Raw genomic sequence first — 20,209 nt, forward strand, 5'->3', positions numbered from 1 at the left:
TGTCAAATAGCAGACATGGTCGAATGTTCGCATCCAAGATTGTTTAAAAATATATTTACAAAAGTTTTTAAGAGTTAAAAGAAAAAAAATATATATGTACAAAACATTTTTTTTAATATTAAATATTTACAAAACGTTTAAGGATTAAATTTTTTTTCTGATTACACAAACCTTTTTAATGTAAGTAAATGACGTATTTAAACAAAATATGTTTAAATATATGCGTGTCTTTCTGAGTGCATTTTAAAATACAGAACTTTTTAATAATAATAAAAATAATAATAAATAAATAAATAAGTGGTAAATTTTTACGACATTCTCCAGCGCATTATAAACACCTCAACCTCCTCATGTTAAGAACGGCTTTCAGAATAAACACCCCCCAACCTCAAAAGTTGTTAACTTTTATTTTTATAAAGATGAAGTGTAGGGATGAAGTAAAGAATAGATACCCCGTAGCAGACGACGCCGCCTGGCGGTGCCAGGCGCACAATTCAACTAACACCGGTGATTCGACCTTGACATTGGCACAAGCACATGGCGTCGGTTGTTTTTAAACACGTCAAATAGCAAACATGCTTGAATATTCACCAGCATTTTTTAAAAAATATATTTACAAAACCTTTGAAGATTTAAAAGAAAAAGTATATATTTACAAAACATTTTAAGACAATTCAATATTTATTCTTTAAAACATTAACTTCAGCGACAATTAATATATTTTCAAAATAATATTTTTAAATATTACATTTTTACGAATATTCGCGAGCAAGATTTTTTTTTTAAATAAAAGATATTTCAATAAATGGGTGTCTTTCTGAGTGCGTGTTTAATATATGTACAGAACTTTTTAATAACTATTTTATTCTTTTTATCAAACAAAAATAAAACTTTTATAATGACATATATATTATGGACTGTTTCGAAATTTTTAAATTAAAGTTAGTTTTATTTAAAAGAAAAAAAAAAGACGAGGTGGGGTTTTTTTTCAATTAAATTATAAACTTTATTTGAACTTTCAACAAACTTTTACAGACATAAAAATAGACTTTAAAGATATTTTATAATTTTTAAAAAATATATTTAACGAAAAGATACAAGCAGTAAGCCTGCAGTAGGATACATGGAGATAGTCGAAAAAAGGAATAAAGAAACCTTATTACCCATAATAAAAAACATTGTTTTACCAGGAACGACCATTCATAGCGATGAATGGAAAGCATATAATACGATAGAGACTGATTTGGGATTTCCCCATTACAATGTAAACCATTCAAAACATTTTGTGAACCCAAACAACCAAGTCCATACACAGATAATAGAAAGCTATTGGAATCGCCATAAACGATTTATTAAATGCTCGGCTGTAGAAGATCTAACTTAGATTCCTATCTGAAGGAATTTATGTGGCATGAAAGAAATTCAGAAAATACATTTTTCAAATTGTGTGATATCATTTCTGTCCATTTATTTAAATGTATTTTGTTTAAATGTTATGTTTCGTTACATTAAAAACTTGTATTTAATTTGCTTTTGTGGATAAGTAGACAAATAGGAAGTTTTTTTTAATAAAAATAAAAATTATAAAAAGATTTCTATCTTGTGATACTACATTTCATCTTTATAAAAATAAAAGTTATAAAAAGATATGTGAATAAAATAATATATTTTTTTATCTCGATTGTTTATACTTGTGATTTTATTATGCATAAAAAATTGCCTCGGCCTAAAAGGATTTCTCCTTCACTGACCACCGACATACATCGCACTGTAAATAAATATTGAATTGTATTAAAAACGCACAAAAGAGAAATAGCCAAAACCGTATAGAATGAACCTTTTTTTATAAGTTTTATTCAAACAGTCTTTATTTTAACTTAATGGACTGTTGTTTTTTTTATTATTATTATTGTTTATTAACTGTTTTATTCTTTTTATCAAACAAAAATAGAACTTTTATTATGAAATATATATTATGGACTGTTTTTCAAACATCGAAATTTTAAAATTAAAGTTTTATTTAAAACAAAAAAAAAAGACGAGGTGTTTTTTTCTTTTCGAGATATTTTTTTTTTTCACCATTTATTACTTTGAAATTTTATTCAACAATGAAATGATAAAAAAAAACTTTTCGTTAAATATATTTTTTTTAAATTATTATAAAATATCTTTAAAGTCTATTTTTATGTCTGTAAAAGTTTGTTGAAAGTTCAAATAAAGTTTATAATTTAATTGAAAAAAAAAACCCACCTCGTCTTTTTTTTTCTTCTTTTAAATAAAACTAACTTTAATTTAAAAATTTCGAAACAGTCCATAATATATATGTCATTATAAAAGTTTTATTTTTGTTTGATAAAAAGAATAAAATAGTTATTAAAAAGTTCTGTACATATATTAAACACGCACTCAGAAAGACACCCATTTATTGAAATATCTTTTATTTAAAAAAAAAATCTTGCTCGCGAATATTCGTAAAAATGTAATATTTAAAAATATTATTTTGAAAATATATTAATTGTCGCTGAAGTTAATGTTTTAAAGAATAAATATTGAATTGTCTTAAAATGTTTTGTAAATATATACTTTTTCTTTTAAATCTTCAAAGGTTTTGTAAATATATTTAAAAAAAATGCTGGTGAATATTCGAGCATGTTTGCTATTTGACGTGTTTAAAAACAACTGACGCCATGTGCTTGTGCCAATGTCAAGGTCGAATCACCGGTGTTAGTTGAATTGTGCGCCTGGCACCGCCAGGCGGCGTCGTCTGCTACGGGGTATCTATTCTTTACTTCATCCAAGTGTAGTATCACAAGATAGATACATAGGGACTTCCAAAAGTCACTACAGAATTACCCCCTATATGTAAAACGATGGAATTTTATTATAAGTTAATATTATCAATATAACTTTTGTATCATTTAAAAGAAGGGCAAAATAAACTAGTAATAATTTAAAAAAATGTTTTTTCTTCGTACGAAAATAATGAAATTGCGAGACGAAAATCGTGTTTACGTAATTGACGCTTTAAAATAACGTTCCCATGTAGTAGACATTCCGAATATGAAAACATACCCGTGTTTAATAAATCTAGCAAAAATCAACTAATGATCAAATTTTCGTGAAATTTTCGATACTTATCCATTTTAGAATGAAATTACATATAAAATGTAGTTTCTGTAAAATATGCGAGGGGAAATATTTTTTTAGTGTAGGCACCGCCAAAAATGGCCGCAAAATGAAGTTGTTGTTGTTTTTTAAAACTAAATTACATTTATTAAAATCCATTATTTCTGAGTAACTTTTTTTTTCCAGAAAGATAACACCCTGAATTTTATCATATAGAAAACAGAATAATGTAAAACTTTTTCTACTATTTTTAATTAAATTTTAAATGTTAAATTTTCCCAAAAGTTAACAATTGACATTTTTTGTCTTGCACAAAAAACGTACTTAAATATTTAAAAAAAAAAAGGTTTTTGAAATAATTAATTTATTTATTTATTGTCTAACTAAGATTTAGGATGATTTTCTAAGACAATATGCAAAAATATTATAATATAAGTACCTGAATTTCAAATAATTCCACTTATTCATATAGGTAACCAGATATTTCGCGTTCATGTAGAGTCGAGATCGACTCTGTTTACGTTTGCGGATTATAAGAAGAAAACTATGGAAGACCAAACAGGCCAAAAAAACTTATTTTTCAGTGACGAAAATTTCAATGTATTATAAAGCTGAGGCTGGCCAGTACCAGATGGGTGACCATTTGTATGAGTTTGGTTTTTAATGTATATGTGTGTGGGGCCCAGACTCCTCAAAATGGGGGGGGGCAATTTAAAGCAGAATAAAAAAAATTATTTCAGCGCGTTTGGTCCACCGTAGTCGAAAGGCGGCAAACGTTTTCAAACGGGATCGAAAAAAATGATGCTATTTTTAACACAAAGGGCACAACATTTATCGAATTTTTTTTTTTTTATATCAATTATTCAAAGCATGCCCTGTTTAATAATGGCCATGCATTATTCGGCTCGCTAAAAAAAAATTGTTAATTTATTTATCAAAAATGGCTTTTTTCGTATAAATATTAAAAAAAAATTTTTTTTGTTTTGCTTAACTTAAATTAATTATTTTACTTAACATATTCACCGAATTTCACATTTCAAAACTCAAAAGCGGGATAATTAAACACAATCGAAGTTCTGATATTCAGACGTCAAAATAAGGTATGCAAACAATTTTTTTTTTTTTTTTTTAATCTATAATTCTGTCCCTTACAACAACACAATATGTTTTGTTCAGTTTCAGATAATTATTTTAAGCATATTTGTTTCAGATAATTATTTTAAGCATATTTGTTCCCACTTCAAAACTTTGTAAGCAAAAAAATATATATATACAAATATCGTTTATGAAAAATAAGTACACTGTTATAAAGTTCATTCTTCTCCTAATAATCGCTGAAAATTTCGTATTGATCGGATAATTACCTGATTTTTGGTAGATTTTTAAAAAGACGGTCCGTCAAAAAGTACTGACCTGCCCCCCCCCAATTTTGGGGGAGGGGGTGACACGCACTAAGTGCGTGTCACCCCCTCCCCCATATTTATTTTTTCGAAATTCAAAGAAAATATATTTAAATCCATCGAAATTTCTGTTTATTATGAAACATAAGATTTCAAATAAGTAAAAAATATGTATTATTTTTAAGTTTAAGTACACGAATTGAACAAAAACTTACCTTGAAGTTGCAATTAAAAAATTGATATAAATTTAATATCATTATGTTTTTAATAGCGTTTTTTCGAATTAATATATACTATAATCAGTTGAATTGTCAAGTAAAAGTAACTTCTTAAAAATTAACAGATTTTTAAAACAATAAAACGATTAACATCCCATTATTTCAAATTGTCTGCTACAACATAGATTTTGAATTAATTGTGTGAAAAATTTTTTTTAAATATAAAGTTATAAATTTTACATCGCTCTTGCTAGGTATTTTATGGCCAGATTAAAGCCATTAGATTTTTTCGAAATTCAAAGAAAATATATTTAAATCCATCGAAATTTCTGTTTATTATGAAACATAAGATTTCAAATAAGTAAAAAATATGTATTATTTTTAAGTTTAAGTACACGAATTGAACAAAAACTTACCTTGAAGTTGCAATTAAAAAAATGATATAAATTTAATATCATTATGTTTTTAATAGCGTTTTTTCGAATTAATATATACTATAATCAGTTGAATTGTCAAGTAAAAGTAACTTCTTAAAAATTAACAGATTTTTAAAACAATAAAACGATTAACATCCCATTATTTCAAATTGTCTGCTACAACATAGATTTTGAATTAATTGTGTGAAAAATTTTTTTTAAATATAAAGTTATAAATTTTACATCGCTCTTGCTAGGTATTTTATGGCCAGATTAAAGCCGATTCAAAATTAATATTGCGTTAAAACCCAGTTTGTGTACATGGACTGCGATATTCTTGTATGTCTTGTTTTATGAAATAAAATACGGAAGCTGGGACTGATCTAAAAAAACTGGTTGAAAACATTCACTTCTGCAGTTACGTTCGGAGTTCTAAAACTTCACAGCTTAACTCGATTATTCTGTTAGTGTTTACTAAAAAGTAACCAAATCATCTATTAAAAGTAAGTTTTTAAATTATTTTCATAATTTTTTTCTTGTGTTTTACGTTTAATTTTAAAGTTTATTAAACATTTTTTCTAATTTTAGATACTTTAAAAACTCAACTTTTTGCCGTTAACGTTTGTTTTTAATTTTAGTAGTAATGAAGTGTGGTCAGGTTCTTTATTGAAAAAAAAAACGAAAATGAATTCCTGTTTATTGTATTTAATAATGTAATTCATGTTTATTTGTATTTAATAATTTAATTGACACGAAAAAGTTGTCAAAAAAACAAAACAAAAAAACAAAAAAAAACAAAAACAAATATGTAACAAATAAATGTTATCAAAAGTTACATTTCTCCATAACTGGATAAGGTTTTTGTTTTTATCCTAAGAAAAAAATCCGCCCAACGGGCAAATAAAAACATAAATATTTGAAAATAAATTTCCTATTTTTTAATCATTATAATATTTGTATATCAAGATGTGATAAAATATTAACCAAGAAAGATATTTACTTGCCTCCCTACGAGGGCAAAGTTAGACACAAGTTCGGTTTCTAATATGGGGAATATCCAGCTCCCTAAAAAAGGCTCACTCTGCATCGGAAGAAAAAAATTTAAATTCTCTCAGTCTAGAAGGATTTCTACTTCATTGATGCTGTACCTCTCATTATATATTTAGGTTTAAAAAAAAAAGACAAAAAACGGCTTTAAACTATCTGTGGAAGTAGAAATATATGGGTTTACACAGATTCGAAAAAGTTGTCAAAAAACAAATATATGAAAAATGTTATCAAAGGCAAGATAAGTTACTTTTCTACCTAACTGGATATTTTATAGTGTTTTTATTTAATGTAAAATGTTTAATCGGTTCGAAACCCCCCCAGTAATGTTGAAGGTTGTCGACGAACAAGAAAAGACGGCCTCGATGTCTTTGTTTTATTTCTTATTTCGAAGTGAATATCGAGTCATTTTCGAACCGAACAAACATTTTATATTAAATAAAAACATTAAAACACACTTACCCAGTTAGGTAGAAAAATTACTTATCTTGCCTTTTATAACATTTATTTGTTATATATTTGTTATTTGACAACATTTTCGAATCAATGTGTATAATAAAACAAACCTATGTATATATATATATTTGGAAGCACCAAACTGGTGAAAGGGAAAATTATTCCCAAGTAGCATTCAGGGGGGAAAATGCTCTTTCGTATAGATAATTTAAATCGTTCCAAAGTATCGAAAACTTAAATAAACAAATAACATGTGTAGTGAACTTAGAAACTATTTTATTGTCACTTCTGCTCTTCCGTAGATGTCAAAAAAAGTCACGTAACATTTTATTTTTGCATTGTCTTTTTTACCCCCACTGAAAAAAACAAAAAAAAAAACAACAAAAAAACAAAACAAACAGATTTTACTTAATTATTTCTAATGATAATGATGAATCTTTTTTTACATTCCGATAATTTAATCTTAAGTAAACTATTTGAATGTAAAATAAATTCCTATTAAATTAAATATAATAATTTTAAAAAAATCGTTCGCCGTGGCTCACATCAAGCACATCAATTGATGACGTCACCAGATCATATGTACATTTTAGAAAAGTTCACATAAAAATGGTAGTGCCTAACATAGATTTTTAATTAATTGTGCTTATTTTTTTTTTAAATATTAAATTTTAATATAAACATGGCCTTTGTCAGCTATTTTATCACCAGATTAAAACCGATTGGAAAATATTATTGCACAAATATTGAGCATTTTGTAGGCCCCCTCATATTTTGTTTGTCTCTTTTTACCGAACAAAATATGGAAGCCGAGTAAACCAAATGAACATTCAGTAAAACCGTATTTCATATTTAATATACAAATGTTTATAATATTATTAATCGTTAAACTGTGTAAATCTTAAAACCTAACAAAATTATAACAAAGATTAATTATTAATTGCAGTTTGAAAAAGAAAAACAAAAGTTTTTAAAAATCATTAAGTCGCCTCTGCTTTTCCATAGTTCGTATAGTTAACACAAGTTTGACGTGACGGAATCATGCATATTTTTTTTTCACATTCATTTGGCAATACCTATAGATACGAATCTTTTTATAATTTTTATTTTTATTGAAAACAAAATGCTATTTGCTTACTTCTCCACAAGGGCAAATAAATACAAGTAAGCTTAGTAGGGTCTGCCAAACGATTGTGAAAAATGGACCGCATGTTTCCGTGACGTCAGATTTGTGTTAACTATACGAACTATGGAAAAGCAGAAGCGATTTAATGATTTGTTTAAACCTTCTTCATACTGCAATTAATAATTAATCTTTGTCATAATTTTGTTAGGTTTTAAGATTTACACAGTTTAACGATTAATAATATTATAAACATTTGTATATTAAATATGAAATACGGTTTTACTGAATGTTCATTTGGTTACCTACGGGGTTCCATATTTTGTTCGGTAAAAAGAGACATACAAAATATGATGGGGGGCTACAAAATCCTTAATATTTGTGCAATAATATTTTCAAATTGGTTTTAATCTGGCGATAAAATAGCTGATAAGAATCATGTTTATATTAAAACTTAACATTTAAAAAAAAAAATTAAACACAATTAATTAAAAATCTATGTTGTAACGGAACATTTTGAAATAATGGAATTTTAGTCATTTTAATCTTTTAAAAATGAATTAATATTTAGGAAGTTTCTTTTTCTTGGCAATTCAGCTGATTATAGTATATATTAATTCGAAAAAACGCTATTTAAAAAACAAACATAATAATATTAAATTTACATCTTTTTTTTAATTACAACTTCAAGGTAATTTTTTGTTCAATATGTGTATTTAAATTTTAAAAAAATAAATATGTTTTACTTTTTTGAAATCTTATGTTTCATAATAAATAGAAATATCGGTAGATTTAAATATATTTTGTTCAAATTTCGAAAAAAAATAAACATGGAGAGGGTGACACGCACTAAAAAAATATTTCCCCTCGTATATTTTAAGGAAACTGCATTTTATATGTAATTTCATTCTAAAATGGATAAGTGTCGAAAATTTCACAAAAATCTGACCATTAGTTGATTTTTGCCAGATTTATTAAACACGGGTATGTTTTCACATTCGAAATGCTTACTACATGGGAACATTATTTTAAAGCGCCAATTATGTAAACACGATTTTCGTCTCGCAATTTTATTATTTTCGTAAAATGAAAAAAATTTTTTTTTTAGTTATTACTAGTTTATTTTGCCCTTCTTTTAAATGGTACAAAGGTTATATCTTCTCTATATAAATAAAATGAACTCATTTTTTCACGTCTGATTTTGACATTAATAGGATTAAAAATCAAGATATTTCATGCAAATATAATATGCACAAACGGCAGAACAATATCTGAGGTATGTTATAGGCTTATTATTTCTCAAATTCCTCGATAATTTCTATACTTTTTCTGCTGAGAAGTCACGGCCAAAATCGGTTAAGATCAATGGAAGTGGTAAAATATTTTCTCTCTAATAAATTCCTCCTCCCCCTGCCACCACTTAACACCGTTTGGGGATCGTTCACAAGGAACAATTGAGAAGAGAACACCGGTTTGGCTTCGTAGTTCTTTCATGTGAAGTTATTTAAAATCACTAAACTAAGCTGCAGTGCTCTGTGGCGTAGTGGTTAGCGTGTTGGACAATTCACATTATATTTTCACGTTCGCGCCGACCTACCGTAGTCGTTTTTTTTTTTTTTTTTTTTTTCCTAAACAACTGGAATGGACTTTTCTTGGTGGCCGAACTGTTAACGTTGCAGATGTTTTTTTTTTTTTTTTCACACTTTATTTTCCTACTTTTACTCATGACTCCGGGTTTGATCCTTCCTACTTACCTACCATAACATTTTTTAAAACTCCCCCCTCCCGTCCCGGAAACAAACACTCGGGCAACGCCGGGTACCCCCGCTAGTTGATAATATTAATTTATAATAAAGTTACCTCGTTTTACATATGGGGGGGGGTAATTCTGTGGTGACTTTTGGTAGTTCCTAAATAGACTATGGGCCAGAGGCTTAAAAAAGGCTTAGTTTTTGAGTTGGTAGACATTTTATTCATGTGAGAAAATTTCAAGTGTTTCTGGGAGTATTTTTCATGCTGATTTCAAATCTGAGGGGATCTCCAGGCTAAATGTGCGCACTGCTTCAGAAAAAGGAAGATAATACAGGGTGTGTCATTTACGGAAAAAGTCCATTTTCATGGTTCACTTTATGTAAAGTGAAATTTAAATAAGTAGTTTAACACATTAAAGTGTATCAACTAGAAGTTGATATGTCTATTCTCTTATATAATGTGTTTATTTATTAAACTAGGAATTTTCAGCAAATAAAATAACTTGTATAAAGCCATATCAACGAAAATGTTACTTTCTATTGTCGTATCAGTTTCTCAAATTGCAAATATCCTCATAAAACACTGCTGTTTACATTCATTTGACAAAATACACGAAAAGCATTTATGTATGTTTCCAAATTTTGTGCCTTTCAAAAATCATAGATGGAAAAACTGTTTTTAAATACTTTTGGTGATTGAATGACTTTTCTTCATTTTGGACGGTCATTTACTTTTTGATGTATTTTTGTCACACATGCACATTGACTGATATACCAACCTTAATGCTTAGAAGGATTTTGACTATATATATAAGAGCTTTTTTTAGTTATTTTGAAAAAATTGTTATGAAATAATACATTTAGAAAAGGAATTGAAAAATAATTGATTGTTCTCTAATCCTGAAAGCTTATGTTATCATTCACCATCTGAGGAGTCAGAATCTTCTATTTTACTAAACTGCTGCATTTCATTATTTTTTTCAACTACATTAAAACAATCTACACACTGGCAAAGGTCGGTACAAGATAACTTGACGAACACAAGAACAACGCCTGGAGTCACAACTGTTCTTCTTACAATTACACTTTACTAAGTTGATTAATGTTGATGGAGTTTTGGGAAGGCTGCTCCAATGAACAACTAGTGTTTTATCTTCACATTTTCAGCCATGGTTTGTTCGAGAAGGAGCATTAATATTAATGGGAAGACATTGCTGCCAAATAGCAGCCTGATAAATTGCTCTTTCCACATGTAATCGTAAACTATTTTGGCAAAATGGTAAACTATTATCAAATTTTCCAGTAATGTGAAAAAATATTAAAATGGGCAATATTTACAGAAGAAACATTTCTCTGTCCAAACAGAGAGCACACAAATTTTTCTACTTGCTGGAATAAACTGTCAGTCAAATGCCAGTTGCAGCCTAACAGTGTGAATGTTTGAAGAAATTTCTGTTTCTTTCATCAATTCAAATGGTTTTATTTTCCCCTTTCCCTTAAAACTACTAACAGTGTCACAGCCAGTGAATGCATGCAAAGAAAGTAAGGCACTTGAAATAATAAATCCGCATTTCTCTGCTACTGATTTAATAGAGATCAAACAATATGATCGACTGGTATTAGTGGCCACATATAAATCAGAGTTTAAATCATTTTGTTGAGCAAAGAAGAAAAACATCCGTATCTGAAGTTTTAATTATAATGGAAGAGAAATAAGTTGATGCATGATTTGCATCAATCAAAAGAAGGGCATCTGCTTCTTCATGGTCAGTTGTTCATTCTGGCAAAGTTTTTGTGATTATTTCATTTGTGTCACTGTGAGGACACAGCATGAAGCATCCTTGGCTAAATGACGCAATCACAGTTTTTCCATGAAAATCTTCTGCTGGCAATTTCTTCCAATGCATCAACACAAATGAAAGTAGAGATTCTTTATTGTCACCAGACATGAGGAATTTTTGAAATTTTACCGTTTTTTGTTTTTCATTCAAAGCACATAACAAAGGGATGGGTGTAATCAAACGGCGTCTTCTGTCAGAGTCTTTAAAACTCCATGGATTGTACTTATCACAGACAAAGTCGACTCTTGATGACATATAAAAAGAAGCAAGCTTAATTACATATCTAAAAATATAAATGTTTAGCTCACCAAACCTAGATGGAACATGTTTGCAAGCTGTTGTATCACTGCCAGTCCATCTAAAATCAATGCTGCATTTTTTTAATATTATTAATTTTTATGTCAGGAAACTTTACAAGGAAATAATGAAATAAAGCAGCTTTGTTGGTACGCTGCAAAGAACCATCAATGTTACTTAGGCTGGTTGGAATCTTTGAAAGACAATGTGCAAAAATTTCTCCCAGGTCAACTTTTCGGGTACTTGCTACTATAAGAAGCCTAGTGAGAATGTCTTAATCTGCTTTCAGGCAATCTGTTTCCTTCTTGCTCTTTTGTTGTGAATGCTTTTTCTCAAGATAGCTAACAGTTTTTATCTTCATTGATTTTATTGGTGCATTCAACTCCACATTTTTCAAAATTAGTCGTTTTGAACAAACTTATTAGTAATATTACAGCCTTACTCATATGCTGTCAAACTCCCATCTTTAATTTCAGATGCTGCTACTTGGCCTGACGAAATGTTAATTAAGTCTTTTTCATAATATGAAAATGGAAATTGCATAGACTCAATTGTCTGCATGACACTCTGAATATCTGCGTCAACTTTTTGATATCGAGAACTATTCAGGTCATTTTTACTGTGGCAGCCCTCTTCTTTTCCAGCCATTTCAGTACAGAGATTTAAGCACGATAAAATCCAACGATGAACAGCATTGGGATTATTTGAAAATCCAATTTGCCCACCTCTGGTCTTGCTATCTCTATTCACGATTTGTTCAATTGTTTGGTCCATTGCCGTCTGACTAAATGGGTACTGGGGTTGTTGCTGAACTACAAAATTCCCAACAGTAAGATGCTTTGCTATTGAAGGATGTGTATCAGGAACAGCAAGCATCTCATAAATATAAACAGAAAAATATCAAGCGTAGTTCAAATGGTCATATGAAAAATATCAGGGAATCATTCCTGTTGCTGATTTAAGCTGAAGGGCCCAATCTCCTGTTCTTGTAGCACAAATAAAATTTAAAAACCAATCTACCATATTCAAGTAACTTATCCAAAATGCAACAGTTGGAAATTGGCTGCATCTCTCTTGAATAAATATTGACAATTTGCTTTCAAACTCTTTAAAATCACTTGATGTGCAGAAATCTTGAAATTGTGTTCTGGGAAAAGCATCATGTAAATGTTTAGACAATTCAATGAATTTAGATTTTTCTTCTTCTCTTTGAGTTTCAATAAAAGTAAATAGGAATTTCCTTCTTAAGGCTTTAGATATAATTTTTATAACTCTGTGACTTCGATTATAGTGTCTGCCTTTCATAACTCCATGTAATGATCCTTGTGTCACTGTTCCAGCTTCAAGTAGAATGTCAGCTAGCCCCGAATCTTCAAATCGCTTTCCAATGACACTGAGAAACGACATGCAAGTGTGGAACTCACCAAGTCTGACAACTGTTCTTTGAATATACATGGCATCATACCAACGTATTTGCTGTGCTTTAGCATAAAATGTAAGATCAAATGTCAATGCAAATGCATTCAGTTTCAAGTTCATCAGTAATTGCAAGACTTTTCAAAAATACTGCATTCACAGGACTTAGTTGAGTTGCGTTACCATTGATCACAGGCAAATATCCAATATTGCTTTTTGGTGGTATTTGGTCTTTCAATAAAACAATATTGAAACCTGTCCAGCCTGGAATCGGAGTTGTGTTTTGGTTGTCACTTTCACAGTAAATAGTGATCATGGTCATAGCCAAATCAGTAATGCTTGTTTTGCTCTCACAAAATGATTTAAATAAAACTTCTTGAATGCTGTCAATTGAAAATGATGTGCAGTGGAAGATGAGATCTCATGAGATTCCACGAGACTACACCTTATAAATCCATGGCTGCCATCTTTAATTTCTCTTCCTCTCAGATCCCATCTGAAGGTAAGTTGTATGACCGCACGACACACACAATAGTATCAAGGACCCTCACACCAATTATGCCCAAATTGATAAGGAAAAGTTGGCAGTAGTTTTAGGGGTGAAAAAGTTTCACCAATATCTGTATGAAAGACCATTCACATTATCTGCTGACCGCTCTTGGGATATTTTAAAGAAAATAAGAAAATCCCAGCGGCGAGAATTCAATGTTGGGCAATAATTCTATCTGCATATGCATACCAATTAGAATATCGAGAAGGAAAAAAAAATGGAAATGCAGATGGGTTGAGTAGGTTGCCGAGACCTACAACACTGGAAAAAGTGCTAATACCAGAGGAGAACATCATGCTGCTATAATACCTGGATCAAACTCCTATTACATACTAAGAAATTGGCAGGTGGGAGCAGAAAGAAAACAAAAAACAAAAAAAGAAAAAGAAAAAAAAAGAAAAGAACTATGTCAAACTTACCAGGAAGTTCGTAAGAACGTAAACAGAAAAAAGAAAAATCGAACTGGACGACACCAAACAAAACGGAAATAATTATATAAAAATAACGATGTCAAACTTCCCAGAAAGATAGGAAAAATGTAAACAGAAAAATAGAACGGAACGAAACGAAACAAAATCTAACGAAAATCATGTGATATAGGGTTTCCAGAAAAAATAAAGAAATAAATAAAAATAAAATGGAAAGAATGTGTTTGTAATTTGTTTGTATTAGTGTAAAAATGTGGAAAACGTCTAAGTAATGTATTTATATTTCCTAGTGAATAAATGTGAACAACGTATAAATAAAGTTAGCGTGGTGCATTTCAACTTAACTGCAGTCCAGTTTTCATGAAAACCTAAACCGACGTTCGTCCTTATTTGTCTCCTGTGAATGGTCGCGGACGGTGTAAATGAGTGACGGTGGAAGTATGAATTTTTTAGAGGGAGATGACTTTACTACTTGCATTGATCGTACCTATTTACAATGCCTCCCCACGGGACAGAGTTAGACACCAGGGTCGTTTTTTAACGTGGAGAAAAGGTACAAAAATAAAAATTGTCTCAGTCGTGAAGGATTTCTCCTCCACCGAAAGAGAACAAGAAATAGAAGTGCAGCATCTGAAGAACAGATGGTATTTATTTGCTCCCCCACCGAGCAAATTAGGCACAAGGCCGATTTTTAATGTGAGGAGTGAAGGGGAAATGGGGACCAACTCCCCGGGGAGTAGGGGAGCTGGATAGTGACAATTGGTATGAAGGATTGCCCCTACATTGACCAAGGTCTTATATGTGGGGTTACCCCCACATATGGTCTTTGCTTGCAGTATCTGCCGGAACAGATGGTATTTATTTGCTCCCCCACCGAGCAAATTAGGCACAAGACCGATTTTTAATGTGAGGAGTGAAGGGAGGGGGAAGGGGAAAAGGGGACCAGCTCCCGAGAGGTGGGAAATGGGAGCTGGTTAAAGGTCAGACATGTGGGGTTGCCCCCACATCTGGTCTTTGCTAGTCATAGCTAGTCATAGCTTGCAGTATCTGCCGGAACAGATGGTATTTATTTGCTCCCCCACCGAGCAAATTAGGCACAAGGCCGATTTTTAATGTGAGGAGTGAAAGGGAAATGGGGACCAACTCCCCGGGGAGTAGGGGAGCTGGATAGTGACAATTGGTATGAAGGGTTGCCCCTACATTGACCAAGGTCTTATAGGTGGGGTTACCCCCACATATGGTCTTTGCTTGCAGTATCTGCCGGAACAGATGGTGTTTATTTGCTCCCCCACCGAGCAAATTAGGCACAAGGCCGATTTTTAAAGTGAAGAGTGAAGGGAGGGGGAAGGGGAAAAGGGGACCAGCTCCCGAGAGGTGGGAAATGGGAGCTGGTTAAAGGTCAGGCATGTGGGGTTGCCCCCACATCTGGTCTTTGCTAGTCATAGCTAGTCATAGCTAGTCATAGCCTGCAGTATCTGTCGGAACAGATGGTATTTATTTGCTCCCCCACAGAGCAAATTAGGCACAAGGCCGTTTTTAATGTGAGGTAAAAACCAGCTCCCCTAAAAGTAGGCAAAAAGGGGGCACTCTGGTTACCAAAAATAATAATTGTCCCAGTATAGAGGGTTTCCCCTCCATTGACTGGTACAAATTATCTTAAGTGCAGTATCTGCCGGAACAGATACTACACTTTGATCTCAGCCCGAAGGCCAAGAAAGTTCGTAACCGGTTTTGGCAGTGAACTCTCATCAGATATAAGAAGCTCCGATCTGCGAGTTAGTGGATAGCTAATATGCTTATAACACACCTCAGATATCCTGATGCAGTTTGTGCATAGTACATCTGCATAAAATGTCTAGAGTCTTAATCCTATTAAAGTCAAATTCAAACGGGAAAATGTGTTCATTATATATATATATATATATATATATATATATATATATATATATATATATAAATAAAATAATATATATATATATATTTATATAAAATGGGTTAAGAAATTCCAACGAAAGAAAGATATATATTTAAATAAGGGAATAGTCACCAACAATGTGTATTTTTTAACATTATTTTATTATTCCGTGTCTTGGTTTTTCATTGAGAATTATGTTTGGATCATTGAAATCGTTTTTACGCGCGTTTCAGACGTTCTGTGAAGCGTCCTCGTCAGAAATTATTTTCAAATGTGTTGGAGATGTAAAAATGGCAATTTTCGTAGTTCATTTGAAGTGTTTCCAAGGGGTGGAGGCTTGTAAGTGTTTATTATTCATTGGCATGTTCAATTTTTATTACTCTTTTATTGGGCTTGTCGAGGCCGCTGACCTGGCTGTAGTCACTCTCTCTTTCTGCTAGTTTTTTTTTCTTTTCCTTTAGGGTGGGGTAGGGTTTGTGTGTGTGTGTGTGTTTGTGTGTGTGTGCGTGTGTGTGCGTGTGTGTGTTTGCTTTTATTGGTTTGAGAATGTGTATACTGTTTTATAGTATTATGAGGTTATTTGCTTCCTAGGAAGGTGACTGTGATCCGGGGTCGTTACTAATGTGTATGTGTGAGGAGGGGGGGGCAGCTCTTCTGAAATAAGGGTAGGGGTGCTTTCATTCTATTTCGATATTTATTTTTTGGATTCTTGGATTTTAGTATTGTAATTTTTCGTTTTAGTCTTTTCGGGTATTCCTTATATTATGTTTGTTTAGAAAGAGGGGTGTATTTAAAATATATATAGGGGATTTTTTTTAATGTTTCTATTTATTTGTCTCCCCATAATAATAGAAGGTAACACATACACATTCAAAAACCCAGCACAAACATTCAAAATAAAAAAAGGATCTAAATTGCACCTCCAGAAATGTAGTATATGCACTAAGATGCACAACATGCAACAAATCCTACATAGGCGCCACCAAAAATTTCAGCAATAGAGTGGCCTTACATAAGAGCAACATCAAAATTGCAGATAACAGACACCTCTATGTTTCAAAGCATTTTTGTTTTGTTATAGATGTACATAAGAATACTTTGATAAGTATGTTTTAACTTAAATAGGGATGGTATAATAAAATTGTGGGGTCTGCGTTCGGGCCTGACCTCCAGGGAATGGAAATAGGCACAAATTTAATAAAGATATTTCATATCTATCTTTCATAATTATGTTTCAGTTTGAAGAAATATGGTATAATAAAATTATGGGGTGTCCGTTCGCACCTGACCTCCATAGAATGGAAATATGTCACAAAGTTTAACAAGATTTTTTAATATAGATCCACAGAATATTATGATAAGTGTTTCAGTGTGAACAGGTATGGTATAATAAATTATGGGGTTTATCTATTTTATTTTTACTTTCATCATATTCTGCTTTGGTTTTGATACCCCCAAATTCGAAGCTATCTCTTTACAACCCTCCCTTTTCATAACCTATCATACTTTCATAAATCAGAGTCCATTTTCTGTAGGCTGTTTTTGAACCCAGTCAACGACGGGTACTTTTGCTAGTATATATATATATATATATATATATATATATATATATATATATATATATATATATATATATATATAGTAAGTTATAAAATATATATGGCGATTAAGCTACACTGAATATTCCGCGTTTTATCCATTCTAGGACTCTTCAGGCTTATACGCAAATTTTGTGGTTGTCTGTCGTTTTTAAATCAAGTAGTTATATATATATATATATATATATATATATATATATAAAATATATATATATATATATATATATAAAATAAATATATATATATAATATATATATATAATATACATATATATATATAAGAAGATAAATAGAAGAAAGATAGATAGATAGAATAAGATAGAGAAGAGATAATATATATATATGATAATATATTATATATATTATTAATTAATATAATATATAAATATATTATATCATATATATATATATTATACAATATTAAATATATTATATATATAATTAATATATATATATATATATATATATATATATATATATATATATATATTGCAACATAATTATATAGTAAACATTATATAGTCAAGTGCATATACACTTGACTATATAATGTTTACTATATAATGTTGAATATAGCGTTACATATTCGAATAATTCGAAAGCCCCATTACATTGTGCTGAGACATAAAAATTTCCAGGTTGGTATCTGGAGGTGCGTTTAATTCGCTCAGAGAGATGCACCCCCAGTCTTTGTTAAGATATACATCTGAGAGGAGGAAAACTGATGTTAAACCTTATTAAAATTTAAATATACATCACATTAACATCAGAGACAAATACAATTTTATCATTATACTATTATTATAATTCCCTTTATATGTTCAAGATTTTTTATCATTCTTAGAGGAGGAACTGATTTCCTTCCAGCTTGTTTTGTCCCTGGCTACGAATAATATGGCATAATCCCGGTTACACACCAGTTTCTATTAGATCAACGAAGTTAAACGATGTTGAGCCTGGCAGGTACGAAATGAGTGACGATTTAGAAATACTAGGTGATGTCATTTCTCATAACTAGGATATGTTGACTGAGGAAGTGAATTTTATTTCCCATAAGCTTCAGTGGAATTTTTTTACCTTTGGGATCTATTTTGTCACTCTAGATATTCACCTGTTTGTAGATTTTGAAAAGTAACCTGCCCATCTATCTGAGTTTTATTATTATTATTATTATTATTATTATTATTATTATTATTATTATTATTATTATTATTATTATTTATTTATTTATTTATTATTTCTATATTTTTTTTTACATTTCTCAGATTATCGAAACTGTTTTATGATTTTTGTGTGCCTCAATTCTTAACCCGCACCTGAATGCTTAAATTGCCCCTGAACGTTCATATGCCCTCCACCAAAAGACAAACTAAACCAACATTTATTAATTGGTTAATATAATTTAAGTAATGACTAGGGCTGTGACAATAGAATAATCTTTTCATTGTTTTGACTCTTGAGTATATATCCGTTAATATCTTATATGTTTTTAGACTGGTGTGGTTCCCGATTAATTAACTGTGTCTGACTGTATCGGATATATACTCGAGAGTCAGAATAATGAAAAGAATATGCTGTTGTCACATCCCTAGTAATGGCATACATTTTTTTTTATTTTATTTTGATTTTTGTCTTCTTTCTTTTCTTTCTTTTTCTTTCTTTTTTCTTTCTTTTTACTTTTCTTTTTGTTTTTGTACTCCTTCCTTATTTTCCCTTTATACGTTCATATTTTCGCTGTTTTCCTTTTTCCTGTTTGTTACTTTTTTTCTGCTTCGATTCTGTTAAACAAGAACGTTCTTTTTATGTGATCGGACTGAACTGATGAAATAGATTGGAATTCTTTTTCATAATAAAACGGATTGGAAACGAGAAAAGGTAGAATCAAATATGAATATGGAAGATATATTTAAATCTGATCTAAAGAATTTAACCAACTTCTCTCTCTCTCTCTCTCTCTCTCTCTCTCTCTCTCATCCCTTTCCCTCTCTTTCTCCTCCTTTTTCCTCTCTTTCCCTTTCTCTGTGTGTGTGTGTGTGTGTGTGTGTGTGTGTGTGTGTGTGTGTGTGTGTGTGTGTGCAAATTTAGTGGGAGATAACATTGAATTTTAATAGGGTTAGCTTACCAAGATAATTGTGTGGCTCATTTTTCAATTTCTTTCTTTCGGCCACGAGATGCCGTCCATCTTTTAACGGTTCTAAAATGTATTCGACATCGCCTGTCAGTATAGTTCCACGCTAAAAGTAAAAGAATATTTTTTGAAAAGAACAGATGAGAAACAATATGACTAAAAATTGTATGCATACTCAAACAAAATTTGTCAACATTACTAATTTTCTCTTTGCTTCTATATAGAATCGTGAAAATTATCAGCACTACGGACAAACTTCTTTGTTCCATATATATATATATATATATATATATATATATATATATATATATATATATAGCAAAAATGGTAATTAGCAAAAACTTGAAGAGAGTTTTCAATGCTATTGTAGAACAAAAATATATATATATATATATATATATATATATATATATATATATATATATATTTGTTCTACAATAGCATATAAAACGGTTATATATATATATATACAATAGCAGATAAAACGGTTATATATATAT

The 20,209-nt window shown here is 30.4% G+C and overlaps 1 protein-coding gene across 5 annotated transcripts in view; it reads right to left on the reverse strand.

Moving 5' to 3' along the window:
• Window positions 1–20,209, reverse strand: part of LOC145297671 (A disintegrin and metalloproteinase with thrombospondin motifs 3-like) — a 1,581,225-nt gene that overhangs the window by 1,018,266 nt on the left and 542,750 nt on the right. For all 5 annotated transcript variants that reach the window (XM_080143852.1, XM_080143853.1, XM_080143851.1 and 2 more), the window contains exon 5: window positions 19,704–19,815. In XM_080143852.1, the coding sequence (XP_079999978.1) occupies window positions 19,704–19,815 (112 nt within the window). The remainder of the gene's footprint in view (window positions 1–19,703; window positions 19,816–20,209) is intronic.

This window comes from Euprymna scolopes, chromosome 18 (assembly GCF_053919585.1).
Source record: "Euprymna scolopes isolate OS-2025 chromosome 18, ASM5391958v1, whole genome shotgun sequence".
Classification (NCBI taxonomy): Eukaryota; Metazoa; Mollusca; class Cephalopoda; order Sepiida; family Sepiolidae; genus Euprymna; species Euprymna scolopes.